We start from the raw sequence: 22876 nt of genomic DNA, 5'->3' as shown, positions 1-22876 counted from the left end.
CTCACAAAATTGAAACCCTATTGTGGACATTCTTCAAATTGATGTGTAAATTATACCATTCAAGTATCTTATGCGTAAAATAAACAACATGAATACTTTTATGAATTCTTTGCAACAAGACTCACCTAATTCAACGTAGAGTTTTGGTCGTATATTCTCCTGCCAGGCACTTTGATTACCAATCACGAGGACTGTAAGTAGTAGGAAGACTTGCATCCAACCGTATCCGTAAAATTTGCTTAACTTATGTTTCATTATTGTTGCTTTTGCCGTTGCACTTTTCAAATGCATTTTGTGGCCTTTGTTGTAGTTGCTGTTGCTGGCGCTGTTGTTATTGTGGTTTGTGTTGTGTGAATTTAACATTTCTATTTTGCATAAAATTTAGTTAAATTTCAGTTGGTTTGATTAAATTTGCAACATTTATTATTGTTGATTTTCTGTGTGTGCCTTTGCCTCTAACTTTATTGCAGCTAAATGGATTTGATTTGATGTTTGTTTGGCTTGGTTGTGCGTGTTTTAGAGTTATTGCAGCTGCATTTACCTTTTACTTTAAATTGATTTTAAATTATTTCAAAATATATTGATTAATTTTTTGTTCAACAACTTTTTTTATAACAGGGCTTAAATTGTTTCTGGGTTTTATGGGCGAACGAATGGTTTGCGGGATGAAAGTTCAGTCATTTCTGTAACGAGAGAGAAAGTTTTAAGTTATTAGTTTAGGAATACTGAATACTTGGCACACTGGTCGTATGCGTAATATTAAAGTTTGTTGCGTAACCATATGCCACTGTTCACGAAGACACTTTTTTGAATAATTGAACCCAATATATATTGTCTTCCACCCCCTTGTTTTAGAATTTTTTTCAATTTCGCATGCATACATTTTGTGCTCGATTTAATGTAGGTCTCGTTTACCCTCTGCGCTTAAATGGGCTTATTGTGCAATCGTGTGTGTGCACACTGGCACAAACAAATACCACACACACACACACACACGCACGTGACCACGCCCTCTTTTGGGGAGTCGCAGAAATTGTATTTTTTTCGCCCCCACCCATGCAGATAATTTTAGCGACCTTAGCCCACAAATGGAAAACTGTAAGAAGCGGAAAACAAAAAATAAAATAAAACAAATGAAGAAAGCAAGAAGGCGGGGCAAAAAGAATTTGAAAGGCAGCAAGGAATAAATGGGCAACAAGGCGGACGAAGAAAGCAAGCAAAGAGTGGGCGAGAAGAGAAAAGGTGCCAAGTAGCGTGCACAGTTAATGAGTTTTTCAGCACATCCCCCAGACATCCCCACCCAACCATCGAAACCGCCCAGCTCCAAGTAGAGAAATGCAGAGAAATTAAAATGTGGCACGAAAATGTACAAATCTAGCACACGAAGGGGTTGACAAGGTGCGGCAAACGGAGGCGGAATGGGGTTACTCGGTGTCATAAATCTGCCACAGGTGAACTTTGAGGTGGGTGTGGCTGGGTGCATGGATAGCTGGTTGGCCAGAGTGCAGCGCAATTTGTTTTTCCAAGTCATGTGCATCTGCGTTGGCTTCGTTCTAATTATGACGTCAACGGAGCGCCGAGGTGCCAACCAAAACTGAACGAGAATGCACCAAAAAGACTACAAGATACCCGCTAATTAAACTTAAAACCTGTTTAAAGACTAAGTTTATATGGGCAATAAAGTTTCTACTGCAGTTGCTGCTACAGTTTGACATTTTTATTAACAAATACTGACGTTCAAGAAACGCCAGCGACGACTTTTAATCTAAAGTATATCTGAAAAAAGACAAAAAACCTTATAAGCGACAGCACTTCCGTAATCGAAATATATTATTGCATAATTTTAGACAACTTTTAAGTTATTTGCTAACTAAAATATCATATACCCTGCAGTGCCAAATGTTACCCATTACCAGAATGACCCGAAACGAGCGTGAGGTGAAAGGGCAGCGGGTTATACACATACATACGAGTGGAGTATCCACTTTGCAGCTCCTGTGCTGAACACTCCACCGATTGTTAGTTTGGATAAAAAGCAGACAGACAGACACTTGCCAGTGTAGAATAGATGTGTATATGTTTGAGGGCAGTATAAGTGGCCATGTGTTTGCCAAGTACCTGCAAGTGTTCACGCAAAATTTAACTAAAAAACGCTGTCACTGAACAGTAAGCCATAAACTATCGAGAGCAATCGATGGCTATTTGAAAAGCACATAACATAACATACATTGTAAGGGAAAAGGAAATTAAAAAAAGGAAGATTTACAACGAAATAGAATACAGAAAAGTTTAAGATACAACTCCCCATTGAACACATATGATAGAATATGATTTCTATTTCTGTTCGCACAAAATATAATGGCGCACTTGCCCCAACCATTTTCATAAGTGAAAACCTAATTGTGTTTTCCATTTAGCTGCAATTGCTGCATTTCCACCACACAAGTCTTAATGTTTAGGAATAATTTAGAGTTAAGCATTCGGAAGCCATCTACTATTTCAACTCGTAACCCGCTTACAAAGTGCAAACATAAAACATTTTTGGGTAAAACCATCAAAAGAGAGACGTTTTGCCAGGCATTTAAAATTATTTTTCATGCAGACACAAGAACTGGCTAACGAAAAATGAGGCAGTGCCACGCCCACCGGTTTTGTGTGGGCTGGGCTTTTGGCGGCCTTTTAACTGCATTTTGCACTGTACCCGTTGAAAAACTGAATTTTCTGTTGTGCAAGGACTTAGGGGTCCCTTTGGTCTGTAAATGGCTACCAAAAATTAAATGCCTCGAATCCCTGCAGACAGTACGAATATGTCAAGTGTGTGTGTGTGTGAGAGAGTGCGGATGGTATGTGTGTGTGTTTAAACAACAAATATAGCAAATGGCTGGTAGTAAGAAAAACTGAATAGTCCAGATCCTGCGTCTGAGCCTGATGCATTGCGCATATTACTCAAAAATAATGTCTGCTCAAAAAATAAAAACAATAATAAATCCAAACGAAATTGGCTTCTGTGCAGTGGGGGCACAAAATACACTGGCTGCAACTGACTATTTAAATTTAAATATTATTTTATAAATATAAAAAATAATATATAAATTTGGTTATGACATTATTATTATCATTATCAATATTTTTAGACATATTTATTGAAGGGAAGAATATCTCCTAAAGGGTTAAATATTTTTAACATTTTCCTTAAAATCCTGCAATTCCTTAGCCAGCATCAGTTTGCGATTTCAGTTGCCAACACACTTACCCATTACCCATCAAACACCCACTCAACGCACACCACCCACTCACTTAACACTCATCAGGCGATGCAATTTGTTTTTTGCGGCCGCCATTTTGTTGCAGCCTTTTGCAAAATGGCCGCGCCGCCATTGCAATCACAAGAGTTGAGAGAAAAAATCAGCTCTTAATATATAAATGCCGCAATTCGCGTTTTGTTTTCCATTTGTGTATGTGTGTGCGAATGTGTTTTTCTTTTTTATCGTTTGTCTGCCATGGAAAATATTTATGTTGCAAATCTTGTGCGGCCCGACGAGTTTTTCTTCATTTTGTAGTTGGGCTTTATCGCTTTTTTCCCTTTGGTTTCGGTTCGTGACTTGTTTGTCTTGTCTGCATATCCTGCAGCGATTTGCTGTGTTTTCCTCGTTTTTGGCCTGCAATGGCGCCTGAGCCCCTTAGCTCCTTCATATCCTTGTAAAAATGAGATTTGGCCTTGTTGTCGCTCAAAAGTTCTCATTTATTAGCCTTGCTTATGTCTGTGTCTGTTTGAAAATATTTTACAATTTGTTTTTGTTTTTTTTCGAACACTCGCGCGTAAAAGTCCTGGCGAAGAATTTTGGTACTGAACGGTGACTTTAAGTGTGTGTGTGTGTGTGTGTGTGTAGCGGTTGTTTGTGCTGGTGTGCGTGCGTGTTTGTGTCCTGGCACCAAGACAAACAGATTTATTCGCTTAGAAAACTTTGTATCCTTATCTCGGTCCATGTGTCTTTGTTTGTGTTTCGTGTTTTATGTTCATCTTCGGAGGGGTGTGTTTCGGCACTAGAGTAAATAATCATAATGGAATTTTTAAGGCTTATGACAATTTAACATGTTGCTCGCATGTGGGGTGTACACACTTGTCTTCGTTATGCCTGAAGCATAACTGTGACAAATGCGAACTGAATCTAAATTATTGGAATTTATGGGTTTGAAAATTTAAAATGCATTTTTAAATTATATATAGGAAACGCTGGGGTCTTATAAATGGTCATGTATTCTATAAATAATAATAAGTAAAACGAATCGATTTTAAAATCAATTAACGCTTGAGCTATTTGATGATGATTTGGTGTGTATGGATATTCTAAATCATTTTTATCGAATTTAACACAAATGCATGTAATAGTTCTTTGGTATTTGGCTAATTACAAGCAAGCTCATTTAACTCATTGGTAAGTTTTCTCCTGCAAGTCGTGTCTAATTAGCATTATCTTATCAAGATACCAATCTTATCTGCTAATTTATCTGCTCTGCAGAATTCAAAGCTCATTTGAAGCTGGCAGTTTATTGTACTGCGAAAAAAGCTGGAGCTCAGTGCTTCGAGGGGATTTAACTCTTATTCCTTATGCCATGACACGTTCTCGGCATTTTTTTTTTTTTTTTGCGTCTTTACTTGTGAGGCAGTGGAAACTTGGGCGCCTGGGCGCTGTGTGGTTGCTGTGACTTATTTTTTAGTAAATACTAGTTAGCTAGTTGAGACTGGTGCTGACGCTGTTTTCCCTCGTAATTATTATTCGGATTCCGGACACCGAGAGCCCCGGTCTCCAGTCTTTCTGCCAGCTGCTGCCCGAGTTCCGACAGGAGCTAATGCTTCCTTGGGCGCTGGGATGGGGATGGCAAAGAGAGACTAGCCCAAAAAGCTTTCCTTACTTTTGCCGCATTCTGTTTGGCCTGGATTAGCATAATGCTATTTATTGTTGTACTTTTCTTGTTGCCAGCTCTCATTGTTGGCGCTCAGTTAATGTTGCCCCAGCAACTTGAATTTCATTCTTTTGTGGTTGCTCAAGTTTTCGCAACTTGGAGCGTCCTTTCCTCCATTTTCCCCATTTTTGGCAACACTTTATGCTGCCGAATTTTCTTGTAGTATGCATTTTGCACTCCGATGTACTTGCTTGTTTGTTTTCTCGCTTGTTATGGATAAGTTTGATGCTGATTCCTCTAGTCGATTCATTATTAATTTCGTTTTTGCAGCTAACACTTTGCAAACATGCAAATTGATGCTCTCAGCTAGCAATTTTCCAGAGGGCGAAACTTTCACGCCGCCGGAGTCCTTGGAATTTTATGCAAAACTGCATGGAAACCAATTTGTAATTTGATGATGGAACGAATGCGATGCAAAGAGAAAGTATGGTTAAGCAAAAGTCCTTCAATTTGAGTGGACAAGTGAAGTTTAGTTGTATAAATTCGTACAGTTGATTGAATAAATTGCAAAAATACCTTGACAAAAGCAAACGAGTTTTGAAAATGTTCATGGTACCAGGTCTGTAGTGAAATTCCCAGTTGAAATTATTCAAAGCACTTAAGTTTCGCCTGTATTCTCTGCATCATATCTATCATAACATTGACATTGGAAAATGTCTCATATTTATTTAGCGCTGGAAAATCAATTCTCATTTCCATTTCCCTTTCCGTTCGCTGCCAGTTTCTATCCAATACAATCAGTAAGAAATTTTTGAACAAATATTTTCCCATAAATACTTTCCACGTCACGTCTGCGCACTGTCACGTTGCCCGTCCGTCCGGATTCCCCCATCTCCGGATTTCTGTTGACAAGCATTTAGTACGTGTTAGACCTCGGCCAAAGGGCTTAACGCATAACCCCGGCCCAGAAACTCAGTCAAAAATGTGGCACTTTGATTCCATGATTTATGGCCACCAAGAAGGGGCAGCGCACTTCTCATCAGCTCTTTTGCATTTGATAATCCCCTGAAATTTTGCGTATGCCCAATGCCATGATGGACCATTTGACTTGGCCTTTTTGGTCGCGTGTTTGCATTCGGCTTAAACTCCCTCATAAATAATGAAGCTGACCCTGGTAATCCTGCAAAAGTCGTTGATATTGATATACGGGAATTAAACAGATTTATAAAACTCAAGACAATCACAGCAATATATGTTGTTGTTTTTTTTTTTAACTATAATGCAAATGATTTCAATTCCACAAAATACAGTTAAATTTCGAATCTTCTCAAACAAAACGTGACTAAAAAATGATTTCGAAACCCTCCCATTGAACAAAGTTGACATTTACAAAGCGATAAAAAGTTAACCATTAACAAAACCAGAAAAGCACAATCAATCATCCCCATTTGTATGGTTAGGTCTTTTTGACCTTATCAAATAAAACCACGAGACAAACAAGAACACTAAAAGAGCGAGTCATAAAATATTAATGAAATTCCCTGAAACAAACTCGATTTTTTGGGGGAATGGAGCCACGATTTGAACTTACATCGTTTCGATGTTTGTCACAAATTAGTGAAGTACTTAACCTGTATGGAGGAGCATTGAAAAAAAAAAACACGGGTGAAAATGAAGCTGGCGGTACTTGAAAATTCAGGAAGCGTACTAAATGTATTTACGATCTGCTCAATCAATTTGAAGGAGAAGTAGCACATTGAGGAAACACTTTGTGGTTATCAATGGGAGGTCATCAATTAAGGGCAATAAAATTCATAATTTAAAGAGCAAAGAGAAGAAGTAAAAAAAATGCTGACTGGAGAAAATTGCGACAAGACAACCGAACAAACAAAAATTAAGCCACACCAGTGCCTTCAAAAAGTAAACAATTTATGTTATACTCTTTGATGAGGCCAAAGAATCAGTAAAAAAAAAATATATATATATATGAGAGGTAACTAGAAGAGGTTGAGTTAGGTACACAATGTGGCACATCATAAATGTCACGGACACGTTTTGTGCCTCTTCATTTTTCGGTTTAGTGCAAGCATAAATTTTTATATTCGCTCTTCAAGAGTTCAAACAGCAACAAACAAACATATAATAAAAACGAGCAGGAGCAAAAATGTTGAGCAGGGTCAATGGAATCCGTAAACAAGGACGAGTATATGAGGTGGCGCCACCGCCCACTTTGCAACTCGCACAAAAACTCATAAATCACTTAATCACATAATTAGAATGTAGAGAGAAACAAAAAAAAAACATTGATTTACGAGATTTCGAATGAGAATTATTATTGTTGGCGCTGCCAGTCGTCGCGTGTTTGCGATTATTTACTAACTTTCAACCCCAAAAACCACACATCTCCATCCACCGACCAACATGAGATTGCATAATAGTTGTTGTTCCCTTCATTATATGGAATGCAAATTGGCAATCCGTGAAAGAACGAAACCACCCCAGCGATGAGGAAAATGCAAATTGATGGATAGTGAATGCAATGCTGAAAGTGGGGTCCCCATTTTCCCAAATGCGACGAGTTAAAGGGGTGCCATTGTTAAGGAGAGGATTTAGTTTCAAGGTGATTTGAAAAACATTCGCGCCAGCATACTTCAAGTTTAAATACGAGAGAAAACATTGAAGAGCTTTTCTGTTTCTTCTTAGATAGCGAACAGCATTGGCTTCCCAGCCCATTAAAGTTATTATCTTTTTCAGATCCTGCTGACCTCCTCGATAAGCAGCGATATGAAAACAACGATAACTCTTTTGCAGCCCAATCGAAAGGACCTCGCTTTGGCTGAAGGCACGTGCCCACATTTTGAGCGATATTCCCGTCCGTCCTGTCTGATCCTTCTCGCTGGCCCAAAACTCAGAGCGAACAAGCATCAGCATGAATTTCCACAACTTTTGCATTGGGACGGCGGGCTGTCAAAAGTCAAAGTAAGCCGACAGACGGCAAAATAGAAGATGAGTGCAAAATAAATAAAACCGAAAAGGTTTGAGGTACGTGACATCGCCGATTGCCTCCCCGATTGCCACCCCACAGCCCTTCCTCGGTCATGTTGCGCATCCCTTTAATCTCGTTTGACTCGAGGGCTTTGCACACAGTTGACATCGATAGAAGTTTTCCTTTTTCATTTTACGCTCTAAGGATCATTTCCAGGGGGGTTGGTTCTCGGTTTGGTCGGTCGCTGTCATAACCGCTTTATACAGAAAACCGGTTGGCCCGGTTCAGTTGGCCACTTCGCTTGAATTCATGTTTGAGTGTTGTGTATAAATCGCGAGGATGATCTCATTAGGAAAAGAAAATGGTGTTCGTGGGTCAAAAAAAAAAAAAAGTTTTTCATACCAATTACATACATCTTTAGTTTGTAAATAATTTGAAAATACATCATCTTTTTCTATATCAAGATTATACCACAAGGAGTAGTTCCTTTTCTTATTTTTGGTTATTAATTCCTTTTCTATTTCCCCACTGGATTTGCTCGATTTTCAAGGCGCTTCAGGCACGCACACACGTATGCCTCGCCCACGCTATCCCTGATTCCCCTCACTCCCCTCTCTATTCCCTGCTGTTAACACCGTTTTTTTTATTGCATCATAAATTTAATATTTTTATGTAATGTTTGTATAACGGTACACGCTCTTACCACCCTTCTTGTGGGCATGTCGGTGTCCTCGCTTTCCCAACTTCGCCTCCGCATTTTGTAGCAAACAAAAAAGGAAAATTCACAACATGCAAGAAGCGTGCGCCCTTGGCTTCTTCACCAACCACCCACACACGCCACGCCCACCCTGCAAAAATGTTTGCCCCTCGAAAGTGTCGCCAGCGCGTGCCATGGGAATTCTGTTTGCTGTTGTTTTTGCAAAAATCTGACTGCGAAATGAGGGCGGCAGCATTCGTCGCCGGGGCGGGGTGCAACATTTCTGTTGTCATTTCTTGAATGCTTGAGTTTTTCCTTGCATCTTCTCCAATAGCTCACAAGTTCTCGTCCTTGTTTCCACTTTTTCTTCATTTTTTTTTCTTCTTTTTTTTTGGCCCAATCAAAGATACTGACTTTTGGCAGACAGGCAGGCAACGCAAGTTTGAATCTCACAAAATCATGTGTCATTCACTAAATAATTGAAAAGTAAAGTTTGCGAGGCATAAGCCAGCCGGCTAAGATAAGAACACACAAGGAATTTCCATTGAATTTGTTATTGTAGAAAGTAATAATTGTTTCTTGATTCGCTCTAACAGATTCTGAATTTTATTCGCTTCCAAGGGCCACTGAAAATGATTTACATAGCCATAGAATAAATACCAATTAAAGTTTATTTTGATCGTTCCAATTTCGGTAAGCAATCAGTTATAACAATACCGTAAAACAAGTTTGCCCGAATCCTTTTTTTTTATGAAAAGCCACTTTCTGGTGAGCTCAAAATTATTACCTGTAACGAGAGAACAAAAGTATAGGGCCAAATTAAATAAAGCTCAACTCGTGGGAATACGAATAAGTAAGGAGGAATGAATACAGAGCATTTTCAATTTAATTTCATTTTGGGACTGGCGGCCTAAACATCGGTGATATTGCAATTCCCCTAATGGCCCACGCAGAACCTTTAAAAAGAAATTACCCATCATATTTACTTAGGATATGGGGTGAGCGCAGAAAAAAGAAGCGAAAAAAAAGGAGCGAAAAATCCATCACAAAGCCTCGCCTCTTGTCGCACACATCTTGCATACGAAATTACGAATTCCCACGGCAAACTCATCCTGACTGACTGACAAAACGCAGGAGGGACACCCCCAGGACAAGGCGAATGTGTCTAACTCACTCATCAAACCATCAAACTGAAAGCCGACACCCCATTCGAAATCGAAGTGAAGTGAATCGAACCCACCTAACCAAAGCCAATCGCAAACACAGTGGCTTCTCGCTAAGTGAAAACCATAATTTCGGTTTTCATTGAGGGTAAGGAAATTTGTAAGAATAGCACATTTTGGGACAGTAATGTGCCGAAATCCAAATCTAATTATTGTGTAAAATTCATGAAGATCAGCTTCTGATTCAAATTTCTATAGTTATTGTAACAAAAACGTATAAAATACATGTTTTTTAACCACTGTACTTTCTATGCCTTCTCCCGAACCCAACTCAACCTATAGCCATTAGTGTTACGCCAACAACATTGGGAAGAAATCAATAAATCACATGGAAAAAAAGGCGAGAATAAAAAAACCGGAATCGAATGCCGCCTGCCCAAATGATCGAATATAATGTCCCAGAGACTCGGTGTCGATAAAGAAAAGAGCCGAACGAAATCAATTTCAATAAATTCCGGCAACACACAAAGCCCCAGGAATTATGTGTTCGTGTATAAGCGAAGTGTTATCTGCACCAGTCGCGGGTTAAGGCACTGCGATGGGTTAAAGAGGCACTGTGAGTTGAGGAGGGGATGGGGTGGGGGGGGGGGGGTGCTTTGTTCGTGGGGATTTGACCAACGACAAAAGCCTCTTAGTATGCAAATCGAGACTTTGGGTTACATTAAGTGAGTGAATCATACTCGCCGCTGTTCTGGCAGCACATCTCAAGACCCCGATAATTTATGCTGTAATAATTAAGCAGCCGCTCGAGAATCCGAACCCCAAGCCAAATGACAGCCCAACTGTCGAGGGGAGGTGGGGGTGGAAGATAAGGGGGATATGGTATCTGAGCGGAAATGCGGCTGGTGGTCGCACACACGACCCAATATGCATACACTCTATTGTATATTTAGTATATTGCAGACCCCAAGCTGAGCTCGAACAGCGGGAGATGAAGGCATTTCAAAGTGGGGGTGTGGCTCCAACCGCACAATATCAGCTGCTGACAGAAGCAAATGCCAGCGAATTTGGGAGTTGGCTAGCTATGGGGTATGCATAAAGCTATATTAGATGAATGAAACAGCCAAGATGCAAACGAATATAATAGCAAACTATACTTGTTTGCCCATCGTAATAAATAGGCGCAATTAAAGCTTAAGTTTTATTTAGAAAATCATATGGGTGATTGCCTAAACTCCTGTTAAGAATATAAGTATTTAGTAGCAACATTATCTTAACTCCTAGGTGCTAGCATATATATACTCGTATGTTTTGTATCTTTAACTCCCATCGCACTTTTCGTTAACTTTCTCGATGTCAACGAAACACAAAATGAATGGAAGCACTTTGAATGATGGCTGCTGCGGAAAGTTCATTTATGTGGCAGCAAAGTTGACTTGATGCACTTAGTTGTTGCACTTGTAATTGAAATTTAGCAACAAGACGACAACCCACTGAAATGCTTGAAAAAAGGGGCAGGGGCGGGGCAGCATTGTCTCTGGGAATTGAATTGAGCTGAGTGACTGCATGAGTGACTTGAGTGTCAGATGCCAGGGCTTTGATTGATGAAGATGAAGACATTTTCCGTTTGGTCGACAACAGCACAATTTGCTCGGCCCACGCTCTGGACTGGCGATCCTCGCCAGAGAAATGCAACAACAGCGAACTGCACTTGACCATTGCGGTGGTCCCACCATCGTGGTATGCGGCACCACCCCCAAAACATTTGGACATGGATGTCCCCATCCATTCATTCCCATCCATCCCCTTTGGCTAGGAACCTCGTGTCGCCAGCGGGATTGTCAACGCCGTTGACCTCATCTCCACCGTCCAACTGCAATAAGCCTCGAATGGTTTGGTCGAAGTTGCGGAAACAGTGGGTTTGAGCTTCAGAAAATTGTCATCAAAACGGATAAAATTAAAATAACCTGTTTATAATTGGATAATATATAAAATAGGAGGATTAAAATCTGTAATATCTTAATGTAGCTTGCTAGATAGTGACTGTATCTATTCTCTAACATTTCATTCACTTTCGCACCACTGTGGCCAATGGGTTTTCGGCGCCCTGCTTTACCTTTCGACCCGCAAACTTAACAACAGAACTTTGACAACGACTGGCACTCACGCATTGCAATCAGTTGGCTCCATCAACTAAGATGCCATTACGCTGGTCTGGCCTGCTCATTACCAGAGACCGACCCCAAGAAGTCCGGCCGCAGTTCAAATGAATTTAATTGAAATTTCAAACTTGTCAAGCAGCGCTACCGCCCGCTATCAGAATCATTTCCAGGCTGCACTGGGAGAAATAAAGAATATTTGATAGTGCACGACTTCGATTTGAAACTATTGAAAGTTAGCCATATTTCTTTCGGTGTAGCGTTCTTTCGAAATGAGACAACGGAAAACGCATTGGCAGGAAGGGGGTTTTTTTGGACTCCAACTTGAAAAGCCGCATCCCCACTTCTAGCAGGCGGGGCAGTCAAGTGCTGCGAAATGTGAAAAAGTAAATAAGTTTTCGCCGGCGTTGCACTTTTAATGTTTTCCTGGCAACATCTGGCCAAGACTTCCACTGCCCACCGCTCCCGCCCCCGCATTTCCCCCTTAGCAGAAGTGTCATCCAGTGTACGTAACTTTTTAAAAGAAAAGTTTCCCATTCGCCGAGACTTGTCGTCTTTTCCTTTGGCTTCTCTCTGCTTTTCTGATTTTCCACCCCTACCTTTCAGTTTTATACTTTTTTTTTTCTTCCTTAAGTAGCTAGCCCAAAAAATGCTGTGGGACTTTGTGTACAATTTGTTAAGTTATTTAATACTTTTTTCCGACAAGAGAAGAAAGGACTTTTATGACATTTCAATATCGAGCGATAAAGAACTACGTGGGTTATCGATATTTTTAACGAAGCTAGCGAAAAGTTTTTAAGCTAAGCGGTTTTATTTTTCTTTTCATCCCTCTTTGCAAATTGAGTTTTAGCCTTGATAAGAAACAAATATTTTAAAATTTATAATACATTTATTATGGTTTCGACAGTTCAACAAGTCTGTTAATTATTAAATCAATCAAATACAGTTGTGATATCTACACATTGGACACAACTTTGATTGGCATATCAAATTACAAATCTTCGATTAAATAGAAGGAAACTGTTAAGAACTTAACACACGTGTTGGCTCGCCTGCCAAATTGGCCGAGCTCAATTTATTGTTATTAGATTTCGCCTAGGCAACATTTGGTAACCCTAATGGTTCGTACATTGGCACAACATGTGTCACAACCAGATCCATCAGCCCATTCAGGCCACACACACTCAGCCAGGAGAGTGTAAGCACCAACATCTGGAAGCATTTAAGTGTTAATTTTATAACTTTTGCTCAACAAATTGCGCTTCCCTTTGGATGAGCGAAGGACGAAAACTACCACAGGTCCTTGCCTTGGACCAGCTAGATGGCCAAAAGGATAGCTAGCTAGCCGCTCGGCACAGAGACTGGAATTTACATTTTCAATTTAAATTTGAATTTCAATTTTAATTGAGATGAAATAGACCAAATGAAGCCGAACTTCCTTGCCACCCCTTCTCCACATTCTATTATGCACACAATTTTCCATCTTGGCGCTTTTCTCTTCAGCCTTAACCCAATTACGCTCAAATTACTAAGCGCCACGGACGCTCATGGGTTAAATGCGGTGGCGTTGCCTCGGGCTAAACAGAAAAAACAAATTTGTTGAATAAGAATTCCATGCAACGATGGCAAAAAGTTCAATTTGCAGCTGTCGCAACTTTCGGCGTTGAGTGCACTTTAACCGGAGTGAACCCAAAACCAGACTTTCCTTTTTTCGGGGGTTGATTCTCCATTTCGAATGCAAATGCGCGTATGCATTACCAAAATATATTATTTTAGAGGGTTAGACCCCTTTTTTTTTTTTTGGTAAAAGGTTTGTTGTTAATGATGCTTGTGCCAAATGGCGAATGAGTCCTTCGTCCTCTCGTTTTCCGTTCGTTAAGAGCTCTACATCATATTTGTACTGCTCATTTGAACATTTCATTATTTTCGACTTGAAAGACATTTTTAATTTCACGTACCACATTCTGGTTTCATATTTATTTTTTGCGGTTTAGGTTATAAAACTTGTATACATTTATAGTTATATATAGTTAAAGAAGGTTTACGTTTAAATAAGGCTATGCTTATAAAATGCATTCCCTTCCAGTCAAATGCAACCGCCTAACAACAAAATTAATACTTTCATATTTGAGTTTTGAGCTGAGATTAAAAACAGCATAAACTGCAGGATGTCCGCTAGTATCATCGTAAAAATAAAATTCAACTGCGCATAAACCGAGCGAAAAATGTTTCAAAAATGGGTATAAGGATTTTTCATAATTCGCGCTAACCATAATTTATAATATCAATAAAGCGGAGGGAAAATCGCGGACTAAAAATAATAACCGAATATAAAACAAATGCCATGAAAATTGTATGCAAATGTAGAAGAAATCCCAAAAAATAGGCATATATATTTATACCTATATATACATGTATCTCTATGCATGTTGTATGTACAGGAAAAAATGGCAAACATTGAATTTTTAATTGCTGGAAATTTGTGTTCTCTGGTTTTTATGGTTTTATCGCGAATTTCTGTATGTCTGCTGGTGTTTGTGCACTTGCGTTTATTTATTTTGAGCCTTTTTATCGAAGTTTTCCCAGGTTCACCCAACGCCACCCACATCAGCCATTCAAATTATTAACTGCTTTTCACTCGAAACTATTTTTTTTTTTTTAACCATTACCGTTTTTCTGCCCATGCAAAATTTATACGTGTTTGTTATTTTCATGATAATAACTAAATTGTTCACGTTAAACATTCCATGAACGTTCAAATAAAAATAAAAAAAAACTCTGGCATATATATTTTTTTATATCTGCCTGTAGTTTGTGAAATCAAAAGTAAATAGTAATCAGAGTAATAACACTTTTTGCACCTTAATCAAAATTGTTAGACATGTTAAAAAGCATGATTCAAGCAAATAAAAATAATATAAATATTAATTTGTTAACAATTGATACAATAATATAACAGCACAGAATTTTCCGTTTATCGTGCAATCTTTGTAAAAAGTAAATAAATATTTAATCACATCAGGAAAATTAAGGAAAATAAAATTAACCAAGCCCGTAAACAAATTTTCGACTTGATGTGGTTTTCAGTGTGAATTTTCAACTTTTTTTTGCACACCGAGGTAATTTGTCAATTTAATTTAGTATTGTGAGAGTTATTCAGCTTAATTAGCAATTCAATGGACATAAATATTTGATAGAATTTTGTACCAGCAATTTCACCATTTGTTTCTGATTTACTAGAAAACAAGTGCATATATCTAATGCTTTTTATTAAAAATAAAATAGAGTAGATAGTGTTTGGTGCAAGCAGCAATTATGAAATTAGTTGCTATCAAACTGGGCCCTTTTTTTTCTTGTAATATTCAACAGCAAAAATGTTTGCCATAAAGTCATAAACAAAGAATGCTATTAAACAATTTTTGAACGGTAGCGCACTGATATAATTCAATAGGTTCATTAAAAAGTGTGCCATAAAAAGAACTATAGCCGCTTTTGTTGTTTACTTTTTTTTTGCAAATAACTTTACACACGCGAATGGCCATTGAAAAGTTTTAAAGGAAAGGGGAGAAGGGCGGGATTAGGGCCAAGGGAGAAGCTCTTTAAAGCAAAAGCTTTAATAATATTTTAATTAATAAATTAATTATATATTCATGGTTTTTATTGTGCAAGTGATTTTAGATTAAGTGGTCATTTTAATTGCGATTTTATTGTACTCCTTAACAAAATCCAATTTGTGCGCCCAACGATTTTGTATGCGGGCACAGTATTAAAAGTGGTTTGTAATTTAAGAACACATAAGTTGCCATTCATGTTCGTTTAGATAACATTTATATCAAGTGAAACTTACAAAAATTATACAATTTGTTATCAATAAACATGACTTTTATGTTGATTTTTTTTTTTTTTGCGGCAAAAATCAATAGATCAAATTTTTTGTTTTCTTTTTTTTTCGATTTAATTAAGCGAAATCCATTTGTCCCTGCCATCTGCCGATTTTTCCCAAATCCATGGTAGGTGTGGCCGAGATAGCAGAGCTCGAATTGAGTGTCAATGATACCGTCATTAAATCAATCATTTTGGCCAGTCAGCCAGCCAGCCACTTGCGGTCTTAATTTGGTCAACACGCCAAGGAATATTTTCCTACCTTGGCTGCGTTATTTGTTTTTCTCTGTCCTTTATTTAGAAGTGTTTACTTTGCTTTCTTATTTGCCCAAAAATTCTTCGACTATTTTGTTACTCACATTTCATTTTTGCAGGCCTGACAAAGAAAAATGATTATAATCAAATAAACGACGAAATTCTTTACCGATTTTCCTTCGTTTGGTAAATAACAAGCATTGATATTGTCCCGATATTGATTGGTTTTGTAATTAATGTGAGTAAATTATTTTCTTTGTAATGTAATCTAACATTCTTGTTTTTTCATAATTAAATCATGTCGATAAATAATGACAGCAATCCAATGGCAGAGTTAAATAAAAACTTTAAGCTTTTTCCTTGCCAATAGAAGGTAAATCATGATTCTAGCCAAATTGGAAAAAATAGAAGATACGAGTGGAAAATAGGGCATGGGGGGGGGAGAAAAAGAGTTAAAATAACATTTTAGACTCGTGTATCTTGATTAGTACAAAACGCCCACAGCGCGGATCTGGAAAAACGAAACGAATTCAGTTTTTTTTTTTTTTCCTTATTTATTCCTCTCTGTGTTGTTGGCTATAATTTCTGGTAAAAGCAGCTCTAGCTGCACTGCGTATTAGTCAGATTACAGTGGCAACAAAATGGGAAAAACACCACTAGGTACAGATACAAATGCATTGGGGTACCAACAAGATTTAGGCCGTAAAATAATTCATGATTTTATTGAAATTTATTAGCATAAGCATGGGCACCATTGTTGTTTTGGAATGTCTAGAAAAAGCATCTCATGGTTGCGACGCTACACTTTTTGCTCCTATTGCCAACTTGCAGTCTGGTCGAGATGAAATCGTAGAAATTGAATTGAATCGCTTTGGAGTTGGGGGCCAAATGGCGAATGGCAAATAGCAAATGGCAAACGATATGCGTATCAATGGATAACAAAACGAGGAAAAATTGTATCGGTAGACAACTACAAATAGCAAACATTGCAAAAGAAGAAAAACAGTCCAAGTGCTACCAAAACACACAAATGCGAACCAGTTAGCCAGTCGGAAAGAAACCGAGTTCAGTCAGTGATGTTAATTTTTATAAAATAAAATCACTAGTACTTTAATAAGAAACATATAAAGCTTAATTTGTGATAATCATATAGTAATGTTACAGTTTGCAAAACTAGAGTATTTAATTTTTATAAATTTATTTATTTTCATCTCCGCCAGCAAAATTAATAAGTATCTCGATATTCTGGCTATTTTCCCAGCACTTTTGCTGGCCAACTCCGTTTGAATTTGCCTGTTAATCCATCTATATGCTAGTCTGCTCATTCAATTTCTTCGGATGTGATAACTTACTGCACGACTTTGGCTTTTCTAGTCTTGTTTGGTGGGTAGATGGAGGATTTCCACCACCCACTGCGCTCAGCACCCGCACATTTAACTGAAATGTAACTTTTCTATCCGCGGCACTGTTGTTGTTGCGCTTTTCCTTGGCTCTTTCTTTCTACACATATGTGTATCTTGAACGCGTTTCGTTGTATCTACTTAAGGCAGCTTAAATATTTGTGTAACATAATACAAAACATACGGGCTTCTTTGGTTATACTTAGATACATAGATTAGATACTTGGCTAGGAGAATGTGAAATGGGCCGCAGAGTGGCAAAGGAGGTTGAAAGCCAGAAGTCCACAGTCATCTAAACCACAGTCTAAGCTCACCCGTCTTTGCACAATGGGAAGCAAATATAGTTTATTAATAAAAAAGATAATTGATTAAAATTTAATAAGAGAAATTCAGAGAATTTGAAGAAGATCATCAATTGTATTTCAATTCTTATCAGATACATTTATGTCGTTTACCATGAGAGGGGGAATCAAATTACCATAAGAACTTGGAATAACATTTCAAGAAATGACCATTTACAAAAATGAAAGATTCAGGGGAAATACAACATCCCATTAGGCTAATCTCAGCGGATTAACGTAGATGGCTCTCTGTTAAATTCCTAAATATGCAAGCGATTAAAAGATTAAAGCTATCAAAAGCGATGACGAAGACCATTTCTCGAATCGAAAATGTATCACAAAACGAGAGTAAAAAAGAGGCAATCACAGATAGGAAAAGAAACAGATTACAGCTGTGAAATCGGTTAAGTAATGCAGACATAAATGCGGGTGAAGCAGAACTAAATCAGATTCCCGAGTGGAATATTCAATTTTTTCAGCTTGCGTGTCAATGAGTAGGCGCTTAAGGGATTGAGCACATAAAAAATACTTCATATGAAGTGTACCAGTTTAAATTTATCAAAACAAATAAAAAGATCTGATAACCAATTTAAAAACCCCTCTTTTGGGTATTAAAATAAATAAAGTTTTAGTTATTCAAATGCAACCTAAGAACTTGGCAAAGAAATTGTTCAAACTGGCATCTTTATGTTTTTACTTAATAGCTACCACATTTTTATCAACATTTCCAAATCACTTGTTGTCGGTGTCCCTTTTCTGTGGTTCCCACTGTAGCCGTATCTTAAGTGTTTGGTTCGCCTTTGTTTTCCCGACCGTCCAATCATCTGCTCCACTGTGCCGGGGTATCAGCGTGCTTTGTTTACATTTCAAATGGAAATCGCTCCGTTTTGTATCTCTGTCTGAGCTCCGATATCTCCTGCTGTGTGTCCGAGGGTATATTCCGTATCTGTCTGCAAAAGTGCATTTCAACCATTTTCGGTTTGTCCTAATGAGTCTCGTCCAATGCCCACACCCTTCGCACTCAAGCAGTCGTGTGTGTGGCGTACGCAAATATCGAGAACGACTTTTGCTGACCCTACCAAGGTATGTCCTTCCTTATCCTAGAACGTGGCCAAAGGACAATACGTGCGCTAAATATAGATATTTCCCGGCACGACCGATGTGCATCCACTTAACCCTTGAAAAAAAACAACAATTTTGGGAGCTGAAGGCAACAAGACCCAGTGTTAATGCATTTTCGAACATCCCAATGTATCTGGCATAAAATACGTTCTGATTTTCCAGAAAATTAACTCCACCATTTCCTGCGATTAATCTTAATCCAAATGACTATGTTTATAAAAATGCGACACTTGGATTGCTCTTACTATATTTAATAAGATATTTATTTCTAAACGTACCTTTCCAAAAACTGTCCAGCAAAATGAATTGTTCAAAAGTTGAAACTCCGTAGACGTTGGAATCCAAAATATTCTGAAGATTACGCAATTGATTAGTCCCAGCGAGTCCTGTTTATCGTTTGTTTGCTGACATTGATCGATTGATTGGGCTGTTGTTGTTGTTGTGGTTGTTCTGATAGCTCGATTATCGATTCGCACACACAGACTGGTGAATTGGAATTTTTTGATTCGCACCGATCGCTTGTCGTACTTAAACAAATTATAGACACTTACACGAGACAACACCGAAGAACACAAATTTGTTATATTTACTTTATACGCAGATTAATGCCAGCGGACGACGATGAATAATAGGATAACAGCAAGAACAACAACAACGATGCACGACGACGACGACGACAAATATTGTACATATGTACAGAGGATACAAGGACTCACGCACACAGATGCAGACGCAGATGCACGGGCGCGATAACGGTTATATCGGATATATGAATAGACGAAACGACGAACGGGGGGGCGGGGCGGTGCGGTGCAGGAGTCGAATTAACGCGACGGCGATTATCCCTTAACGGTACCGGTTCTTCATGCGATAAGTAGGCTACGGATGCGATTTCTGAGCATATTTTCTTGGTTTATTCTTTTTCTTTATTCAAATTTGCCTTATTCACTTTGTTTCTGGCTTAAATACTGTGGAAATGGGAGAAGGAAAACTGGATTAGATTTCAGTTTCCCAATCAAAAGTTATGGCCGCAGGAAGAGCTTATCTTGAACACAAATATCTGGCATGTAGGGCTTTTTGAATTAAAATTAATATTTGCTACGATATGAAACACGATTTGATGAAGAAATGATCAAGAAATATCAATTGAAACACTTTGTAATTCAACTTTTTTCCTGATAAATTTCTTATTATGACAACAGTACTTTAGTTTTCTTTTTTTGGTTGGCAACGCGCTGCGGAGAGATGCGAATGGGGGGCACAAGGCAGAGTCGAAAAACATTATGCGGGGGGTGCGTGAGTTTGAGGAAGAAGAATAAGAGAGTGCTGCTCTCTCCCACTCTTACTCTCACTCTCTCTGAGTCAATTTGAAACGCCGCGAGAATGAAATGCAGCGAAACGAATGGTGCACAAAACGTGGCCAGGAAAATAGAGAAATAAACAAAATATAAAAAGGATAATCCCAAAGAGAGAGGGAGGGTGGGTTAGCGAGAGCCAGGACCGTTTCATTCCCAAAACGTACCCAAAACAGAATACAAAAGCCTGGCTCTCCTTTCAACTCTCTCGCCCTCTTGCTCACACCCGCAGGATGGCGAAAAATCAATGAAAAATATGTGGAAAAATTGCCGAAATTGTATATTTTTGTGGATTCGCTCTGCTGCGGCCTAAACTTTGGGTGGAAACACAGTTTTCGTTATTTTCTTTTTCTAATGTGCCATAATATTCCAATTTTGTTGTGATTGCCAATTGCAATTGGGCAATTTTCGGCTTTATTATTGTTGCACACAAACACTCACACTAGCTCTCGATTGCACATGTTTCTAAATTGAGCAATTACCAATTTATTAATTAATGTACACAATGGACAAATCACTTTTCACAATTGCGCGACACAAAGGTAGCGGTGCTGGAATTTGTTTATCAACGCGAAAGAAACATTTATATCCTTGTCGAATATCCGGAAATTAACAAGAAAATATCTTGAAAAATAATATTTTACAAGAAACCAAATTTCGTTTTATGCAGCGTTTCTACCGGCGATTTATCCAATATTTTTGTTTATTTATTAATGCTGTTTTCAGATATTTTCCAACCGGAGCAACAACGCGCTGCAGCAGCGCGGGCGTTAAATTTTCGAATGAAAAGGGAACTCGCACGAAAGAGAGTTCAGTCTCAAATGGCACTTTCTCTGGCGCTAGGGCATTTTCCGCGCGTTAGTGCGTTTTCCAGCGCTGACTGCGAAGTCGCGAACGGTCACTTTTTCGGTTCTCTTTTTCTCTCTCCTCTCTTCTCTTAACAGCTGGTCAACAAACAATATGCAAATTAAAAAAAAAAACAATAAGGATAATTATTTTATTGACCTAAATATTAAACTAAGAGCGTGCTACTAAAAATTTATATAAAAATTGCAGGCCATAACACCATGTTATTTATATTACCGAATTTTATTGGAAAAAATGTTGTCTATGGCAAATTGAAAACATTAAAAAATATTAATAAATTTTTATCTAAAATTACTCAAACGATAAAATGCTTGAGCTCTTTTATTTGTTCACGCAAAATTGGAAAACACATACACGGTTAAGTTTCTTATTTCATAAACATATTAGTTTCTTGTGTCCTTTAGAAGGAACACGCTTAAAGAGAAATTTTAAAATGAGAGGCTCTCTTCAATAAGCCCTCTCCTCTCACTATTTCCTTTTCGTTGACTGAAACTCCCCCTCAATATAATCGGCCGCTTTAAACTCTTATTCTCCCTCGCGATACTTAAAATAATTAATTTAGTTATTCAAAAAAAATCAAGAATATTTTGAAAATTATGGAAAATACATAGTTTCAATTCAAATAGAAAATAGAAATAATGTTTGAAATTTCCGTCGTTCCGCTCTCAGTGGGCGCGGGTGAGACTGCGCCTGTCAAGGGCGTTTGTGTACGAATTTTGAATATCAACAATCTGAGGGCACGTGTAGAAAAAAATTTTTAAAAATTATATATTAGGAGAACACTTCTATAATCAGAAACCATATTTAGTCACCAAAAATAGTTCTTCTCGAATAATAAATACGTTTGGTACCTGGTACCTAATTGAAACCTGGCAGCTCTACACTCTTTTCCTATTAGGTTCTCTCTTAAAACGCGCTCTCTGTTTTGCCGGCCGTTTATATGTATTGCTTTATTTATAATTTACAATTTAACCAATTCACTTGGACACGCTTCTTATTCATATTTGTTTAATTCACAACTTAATAAATTATTAGGGCACTCTACGAAATATATTGTTTATGTTTTTATATGAGCACCTTGCAAATAAAACAACTAGAATGTTTTGTTGTACAAACAACACACACGCCAATACGAATGAAAACTGGTCGACTAGCGTTGCCATTGGGAATTTCTACAGCCAGTGCTACCATATTGGGTGGTAAGCTAAATGGGTCCGGCTTACAGTTACCCCTTAACAAAACTTATATACCCGTTGAAATGTGTTTCATTATATATCACTTCCAGGATGACCTAATTAAATATACATGTTTGACGTTTTTTTAAGCTATATGGTGCAATTTTTTATTTTAATTTGTTGGTCTGAAACATGTATTGCATTACTTAAATTTTGAAATTAAAAAATTAAAAAATTAAATTAATAAATTAAAACAATCAACAAAAAGTAATTTTTACATCTCTCCCCGACGGGGAATTGAACCCCGGTCTCCCGCGTGACAGGCGGGGATACTAACCACTATACTATCGAGGATGTTGTCTACCCACTGTCAAACAACCGTCTCGAGCTTGCACACTGTCTTCAGAGTACAAATGGGGAACAGATGAAATTGAAACAAGCATTCACACTCCGCAAACGGAAAACCCGAGTTTGACTCACTTTGTATAACATCCTCGATAGTATAGTGGTTAGTATCCCCGCCTGTCACGCGGGAGACCGGGGTTCAATTCCCCGTCGGGGAGATAAGT

General features: G+C 38.2%; 1 protein-coding gene and 2 non-coding genes across 9 annotated transcripts in view; 1 reads left to right on the top strand and 2 right to left on the bottom strand.

Moving 5' to 3' along the window:
* Positions 1-22275, bottom strand: part of Sema1a (Semaphorin 1a) — a 129895-nt gene extending 107620 nt beyond the window's left edge. For 4 of the 7 annotated variants that reach the window (NM_001201803.2, NM_001273338.1, NM_001273336.1 and 1 more), the window contains exons 1-3: positions 20707-21092; positions 19189-19878; positions 126-683 (exon numbers count right to left, since the gene is read on the bottom strand). In NM_001201803.2, the coding sequence (NP_001188732.1) occupies positions 126-363 (238 nt within the window). In that variant the 5' untranslated portion in view covers positions 364-683; positions 19189-19878; positions 20707-21092. Of the gene's footprint in view, positions 1-125; positions 684-19188; positions 19879-20706; positions 21210-22209 lie in introns of those variants that run through there. The other 3 variants (NM_001201802.2, NM_135399.5, NM_001273337.1) reach the window with 3 other exon arrangements.
* A 314-nt stretch (positions 22276-22589) lies between these two features.
* On the bottom strand, positions 22590-22661 carry tRNA:Asp-GTC-1-5 (transfer RNA:Aspartic acid-GTC 1-5). The gene has a single exon. It is a non-coding gene; the product is annotated as a tRNA-Asp (tRNA).
* A 137-nt stretch (positions 22662-22798) lies between these two features.
* Positions 22799-22870, top strand: tRNA:Asp-GTC-1-4 (transfer RNA:Aspartic acid-GTC 1-4). Its single transcript has one exon. It is a non-coding gene; the product is annotated as a tRNA-Asp (tRNA).
* The last annotated feature ends 6 nt before the right edge of the window (positions 22871-22876 follow it).

Source organism: Drosophila melanogaster, chromosome 2L (assembly GCF_000001215.4).
Source record: "Drosophila melanogaster chromosome 2L".
Classification (NCBI taxonomy): Eukaryota; Metazoa; Arthropoda; class Insecta; order Diptera; family Drosophilidae; genus Drosophila; species Drosophila melanogaster.
The sequence above is the reverse complement of the archived record's forward strand: the minus strand, read 5'-3'. Positions and strand labels throughout refer to the sequence as shown.